Genomic DNA, 6,655 nt, shown 5'->3' with positions numbered 1-6,655 from the left:
GATTTGTTGGTGGGGCTATCCCTACCTACAGTCGGAACGCTGCATAGCTGCCACTTGATCGGCGGCTGGGACAGTCTATGATATAATCAAATCAATCAAATCAAATCAAATCAATCAAGGTGTTACGTAGCTGCATTACAGTACTCCGTGTTGTACAATACGTAGTCATTTGCACAGTAGACGGGCTTCGGGAACCCGTTGCTGCGCAAGAGCAACCGCAAAGATGTCTCTCCGAACAGGCCGCTGGACCCGGCCGGGATGAGATGTACTCGCGGTCGACGGTGGCACCCGGTCAAGTCACGATCTCCTGATTCGGCCTGGAAAACACTCCTGGGACGTTCTGGGCGCCATTGGTCAGTCCTCTCGATTGTGAGAGTTGTGGGAAGACGTATATAAGGCTTGGATTCTCGCTCGGTTCTTGTTTCCTGCTCCTCTTTTTTCCACCCTTTGGCGCGACATTCTTTGAAGTTATAGAAGGCAAGCTGACCCGCCATGTGGGCTGTGACCGGCCTCACCATACTCGCGGTGAAGGCCCTGCCGATATGGGCAGTGCTCGAAATCCCCACCCTGATTCATCTTCCGCAGCTTGCCCCGAACTGGAACCGAACCGGGAGGGCCTGGGTCCCCCAAGCTGGGGGAAATCGCTCTCCGCCACAGATTTCCGCAACTCTCATAACGGCGGGATTGGCCCCCGATACTGACGCCGGAATTTCATGGACAAGGGAACAATCTGGCGGAGAGTGGCTTCCCTGGTCTGTGGGGACATCTCCCCCTGCCGGATCAACAGACGGGTTTCGAACCGCCGTGTGCGTGCCCACCAATGACTCGTGCGTCCCAGCCACAAGGACGTCGGCACGAGGGACCGATGGCACCGCCTCGTGGCCGACATTTTGGGGGAACACCACACGCACGACCTGGCCAGCTGAAGCGTCGCCCTCGCCTTCTTCAGTGGTCGTGATCACGGCCACGCTATCTTCCACCACGCGGTCAACCCCGACGTCGAGCGCCATGGCCAGTTCGTCATCCACGACGGACGCGGTGGCCCCTGGGGGAACCTTCACCGGAGACGCGCCGTCTGTCGGTCGCACCCGTCACTATGTCCAAGTACTTTGCGGCGCCACGGTGCTCTTCCACAGGTGGTTCATCTCGAATTGACGGGTGTGTTTGGTGGGCTCCTAGTCTCCCGTGTCGAGTATGGTCACATTCTGATGAGATGGCGACCGAGGGCGTGGGATCCTAAGGGTCTGGTCTTGCTGTAGGGAACGCTCTGTTGGCGTCAAGAGTCGGGCCCTGAAAATGGAAATCCCCTCGCTCGATAGAGCATTTATGGACAGGAGTATCGCGGCCGGGGTGAGATACATAGAGCTAACATCGATCACACATTCTCCCATCCTGGCATTGTTTTCCCATCGTAACCATTCATCCCATCCATCATCGGCCTATATTTCTTTCTATTCTCGGAAGCATAAACACAATCCTCCTGAAAGGCGGAACAGTAGAGATATCTCGTCGGCCCGACTGCGAACCGTCTGTTCAAAGTCTTATTTCGGTCGAAAACATGTGAGCCCGTCACAAGTCCAACTATTGTTCGCCATGCTCATTCCATCTGCGAGCCATTGTCTCGGGCGTCCTCAAGAGTGGCGCGACTGCGTCAGAGATATTCGAGAGCGTAGCCGTCGCCAACCAGAACTCACCCGTCGCTTCACGTGTGCCCACAACGCGGCGAAGGGTTTCGGGCTCGGGACCTGTTTTCGCGCAGGTCGCCAAGGGAATTCTGCACCCTCACTACCGCTGTCCCCGTCAAGAAGCTCGTATGGGTGCTGGACCTGGACCGTGGTGCGGGTGGACCCGCCATGGGATGGCGTCGTTTTGTTTGCACCCTCGGCCTCCGTCTCGCGTCCACCGTCGGCGGTGATTACCTGGGACGGGCACCCTGTACCTGGGCGAGACATGAGAGTTATGCCGTGGGGGAGAGACTTCGTGTCCTCGTATCGAATTCCCTGGACAAACTCGTTTGGGGCAATTCGACGGCGCATGACCCATGATTATGAGCGCGTCGAGACAATCAACGTGGTGGGCGGCTTTATATGAACGAGGGACTAGAGATGGAATGGAAGACCAACTTCTTCTCTCCTTTTGGGGTCTCGAATTTTTCCGCAGCCAAAACACTGCTCGCCTTTCTGGCTCGAGAGTGCGGGGCTATACGATGAACCAATCACCGAATCGTACTTTTCCCTCGCAATCAGATGACAGAGATGAAAATTGGTTTCATCCAGCGATTTAAGATCAGTGAAGCAGCGCCCGTTCCATACGAAGGCCAGTGTTGAGTCAACGCCAACACTGCAGCCAGGTCATGTCCGAGGGATGGGACCAATCGGCGCCGGGAGGGTCTAAATACTTGGTCAATCGAGTGGACAGTGACGGCGAAACTTGGGACAGTGAACCGAAGGAAGATTTCGAATGACATGGAGCTGAATGTAGTGTTGGCACCAGGCCAGTACTGGGAGAGTCGCCTGCGAGCACGTCTCACAGAACTGGTGAAACAAAAGTTTGAAGGGCACCCTAACGTACGTCCTGACGACACTGAGGTTGTCGTATCAATGACAGGGCGCTCACAACAAAAACTGGTTAAGCGTTTTCCTGGCATCGATGTTGACTGGTCAGTCATTCAGACACGGCTAGAGGCCTGGAGTGATTTTTTACGCAGCGGCAAAGGGCTACGGGTCATTCTCTCATTCAACTATATCCAGGTAGGTCTTCCTGTAACAAATGTTGGCGGAAAGAGAGGCGAGAAGCGCGGGCGGGTGTCGACCAGTGATCAAATGCGTAACGAAATGAACCAGCGGGTCGAAGCAGAACAAATCACTTTCGGACGGTCCAACTGGCAGAAAGTGTATGGCCTATTCCGCTGTCCTGGCTCCCCGTGCGCTTTAGGCCCCACTGTTGGATTGATCCAGCAGGAAAGAAACACTACAGACTCCTGACTCACCACCTCAAAGAATTGGTTAGCTTTGTCGAACGGCAAAACAAGCTAGAGACCCATGATGATGTTCCCCCCTCCATCAGGCAACAGTTGTATGCAGAGGAACAGCAGAGACATGATCGGAAATTAGGCAAGATATCTGGAAATCCCAGCGGCTCGTCCGCCGTCACTATCAACATACTGCCTAGCCACGCACAACAGGCAACGCTTGTCAATGGACAAACACGTTCGATTGGATTAGTACAAGTTAATGACTTATCGTTGGACGAGGATCTAAGCATCGATGGACCTCGCGACGTCGCTGTAAAAGACTTTTCCACTTGGTTGCAGGCTCAGTACCAGGATCCTTCATACCAAAAGGAAGTTCAAAAAGCTGAAAAGGCGATGTTGGATGAAGGATTTGGCCTTCTCCAAATATATGGGGACCGCAACAAGGAGTTTCTTGCTAGCAAGGGGGTAAAAAGAGGCGTTGCCGATAGCTTTATGAACGACATTCCGATCTGGAACAAGCGTCGCAGAGCAAATCGAACACAAGTTGAAGGTGATGAGCATATTGAGACTGGCGATTCTCCGTGGGCTGTGTAAAAAGTTTGGTAGATTTTACTGTAGCATCATTGGGGGATCGGCGTTTTTTAGAATACACATACAAGTACAGTCTTGGCCCTTCTTTCATTCTGTCTCCGGCTCTTCAACCTTCCATCCTGCATGCCGAAAGTGGCCTCTCGCGCTCTTTCGGTCACTTCCCACGACATCCACGCACCATTGAAGGTACTGACGAAGTCCTTGGGAGGGATCCTGTACATACTTATGAAAGTGCTTTTTACTGAATGTCTTAAGCTGGGAAAACGTTTGCTGGGCCGGATTAAAGTCCGGAGAGTACGGAGAGAGGTAGATCAGCTTCATGCCGGCAGCGTCACATTTTTGCCGAATCTTACCCCCATGATGGAACGAAGCATTGTCCATAACCAGCACTGAATGGGGCTCTGGCCACCTACCACAATGAGGTAGGAGATGGTCGAGAAAGTCTTCAAACACGGCACCGTCAGTGATGCCTTGAAAAATGTAAGACATCAGAATCCCATCCGAGGTGCATGCTGGTATAATATGGAAGCGCTGCCCTCGCTGGAACCGGGTTATCTGAATCGGAGTTACCCCGAGTGGCGACCACCCAGTTCGCCGATACCCTACTCTTGTGTCGCAGCCGGTCTCGTCCACAAATACGAGCTGTTCGTGAGTGAAGGCAGATACATCGTGTAGGGTTTGCGCGGAGAAGTTCTAGAACGGTGTCAACTTCAAGGTCCGTAAGAGATCGAGGGCGTCCACCACGGCCATTGTACGGTGCCTTTGTGCTGCCGAAGCGCCGGTAATTCGTCCGCGCGGTACTGATTGAGCGGGAACTGCAGTTTACCACTTCTGCCATTTCGTCATTCGTCAGCGAGCCTTCTTCAATCATTGCTTGAATAATCACATGTTGCGAGTCCGCAAGGTTTGGCGCCATAGGTAGGCATTTGATAGGATAGATGGGACTTTGCTGTCCTGCACTCTACTGTAGCTAAACTCATTCCCAGTTCACGATCAACGTAGGATGTCGTCTGGAAGGTCGGAGAATGGTATGGAACACAAAGGTGGGGTACGTGGAATATGTGTGCCACAACAACGCGTGGCGCGGTCGTGCACGTGCAGCGTCAATGCTGGCGCGTCGGCACGTGCTTCGGATTCGACTGAGTCAATTTGCACCTTGATACTGTCTTGTACCTTGATTGGTATTTGTAGCCTGCCCGGGCAGCAATCCTGTCGAATGATTGTCTGACATGTTATGTACTGTAGCAGATGTCGCTGACACAGTCCGCTATCATAATGGGAGTGAGTATCGAGCTTGATAGATACTCTTGACCATTCATTTGACCATTCATCGGATATTGTGATAGATGGGTTGTCAAGCCCGTGGTGCTCATTTCACATGCACCGAGATTCACTAGAGGTATATATCTACATCAGAGATCAATAGAATGACTGGGAGTACCGCTTTATGGACAACCCCCTTACTCTTTTGCAGACCCTAACATTGATTTGCTCTTGCAATGCCCACTCTCCACGAATATCTAGGACTCCCCAATCCTGAACTTGACCGGACGACTTTACGACCCGGTACAAATACACTCCCTATTGGTACATATGAGATCGAGGGGGTCCAACCTTGGGACGATTTCACACTCGAGACTATTTTAAATTGCTTTGGGGACATCCTTCGCCGCGATTTCGAGGCCAAAGACCTTTATTATCCACCCCCTCTGCTTCAACACCACCGCCGGCTAACAGACGAAAGCTGCGTGGAAAGCGTTTTGAAAAAGCACAATCATACAATCATTGACCGAGCCCTCGAGCTTGCGCAATCTCGACTGAAGGGCCGGGGGCTTCACCTCCCAATCTCCATGTCCTGGGGATCCCTAGCCGATGTGCAAGAAGATCGCAGGCTGCGCCCTGACTGGGCTGGCATTATTTATACCGGACTACCTCCATATGAAAATCGTGTTTCCGGAGATACGAAACCGTCATCGAAATGGAGTTCTGCGATGAAAGATTCCGCCTCGGTGAGTATACAAGAGGAATATTGGAAACCATTACGGCAGCTGCTGCTATACTGTGTTCGCGTCAACACAAGGTATGGATATATCATCTCGGACGCAGAAGCCTTATTTTTCGTCGGACAAAATCACAAGAGCCTCCTACGCCCCTCTCTGCGAGCAGATCAAGACGTCAACCTCCACCAGCGCACACTCGCGTGACTTCTCTCACCTCGGTAATGTCAGGGATATCGGCAATATCTGTTGACTCTTCGGGATCCCCGTATACCGATGCGGGAAACCCAGATATAAATGAGGCACCGTTGGAGATTGCCATTATTCCATGGACCAACTCTGGTACGGCAGAGCTGACCATCAATTTGGGAGTCTGGTTCATTCATCTCCTTGCGACATCTGACATTTCCGTCGAAGAATCGTATCATCCTTTGGGAAGTTGGCGGAGGATCAAAGATGAAAAAGGTCACTGGTGCTTCCAACAGGAAGGCTCACGGATAGTTTCTCAAACGCTCCCAGAAAGAGGGATTTTGATTGAAGCTGGGCCATAGTCGTGATTCACTAGTATAGTAAAGCGCAATCTTCTGGTCTCTTAAGTAACAGAAAGGCACAACAATGGTGCATGCGGTGTACGTAAGAATCTGGGATGAGCCGAGGCTGTCTACTTCCTGTGGAAACCGATGACGTCTTCGTGCCACGTGAACCAACCAACGCGCCAAGCCTAACTCTCAAAGGCCCTTACATCCTGTCTCCATCCGCGTCCAACCCTGTTGACTTTTAAACCGAAGACACAATGATGCCGCAGACCAAACTCCATGAGTTTGACTCCCTCGTCCTGAACCCTGTCAAGTTGCACCATGAAATTCGTTTCCGAAAATACGCTGGGAGCGGACGTGCAGGTCATGTTTTCAAGATCCGCATGAATAAGGAAGATTACGCTGTGAAGATGGTATTTTCCACCGATTGCTCCCTTCAACCACTGTTAACTCCTAATAAGTTTATATTCGATAACCCCGGATTGAATGCTACACAACTCAAGGGAACCAAACGAAAAGCCTTCTACGACCCTTTCTATATCGAATGCCGCGCGAAC

The 6,655-nt window shown here is 51.9% G+C and overlaps 3 protein-coding genes across 3 annotated transcripts; all 3 read left to right on the top strand.

Moving 5' to 3' along the window:
• Positions 1-2,465: 2,465 nt before the first annotated feature.
• Positions 2,466-3,568, top strand: A1O9_13151 (uncharacterized protein; the record flags this gene model as incomplete). The annotated part of the gene is made up of 2 exons (XM_013397935.1): positions 2,466-2,893; positions 2,935-3,568. The coding sequence occupies 2 exons, from the start codon at positions 2,466-2,468 to the stop codon at positions 3,566-3,568; spliced, it is 1,062 nt and encodes a 353-aa protein (XP_013253389.1).
• A 1,496-nt stretch (positions 3,569-5,064) lies between these two features.
• A1O9_13150 (uncharacterized protein) lies at positions 5,065-5,769 on the top strand (the record flags this gene model as incomplete). The annotated part of the gene is made up of 1 exon (XM_013397934.1): positions 5,065-5,769. The coding sequence occupies one exon, from the start codon at positions 5,065-5,067 to the stop codon at positions 5,767-5,769; it is 705 nt and encodes a 234-aa protein (XP_013253388.1).
• Positions 5,770-6,355: 586 nt separating this feature from the next.
• A1O9_13149 (uncharacterized protein) lies at positions 6,356-6,654 on the top strand (the record flags this gene model as incomplete). The annotated part of the gene is made up of 2 exons (XM_013397933.1): positions 6,356-6,511; positions 6,560-6,654. Coding segments are annotated over 2 exons (249 nt in total), but the record flags the coding sequence as incomplete, so codon positions are not given.
• Position 6,655: the final 1 nt, after the last annotated feature.

The sequence above is a fragment of the Exophiala aquamarina genome (assembly GCF_000709125.1).
Source record: "Exophiala aquamarina CBS 119918 chromosome Unknown aczIA-supercont1.93, whole genome shotgun sequence".
Lineage (NCBI taxonomy): Eukaryota > Fungi > Ascomycota > Eurotiomycetes > Chaetothyriales > Herpotrichiellaceae > Exophiala > Exophiala aquamarina.
Note: the sequence above shows the minus strand (reverse complement) of the source record. Positions and strands in the feature narration are given on the sequence as shown.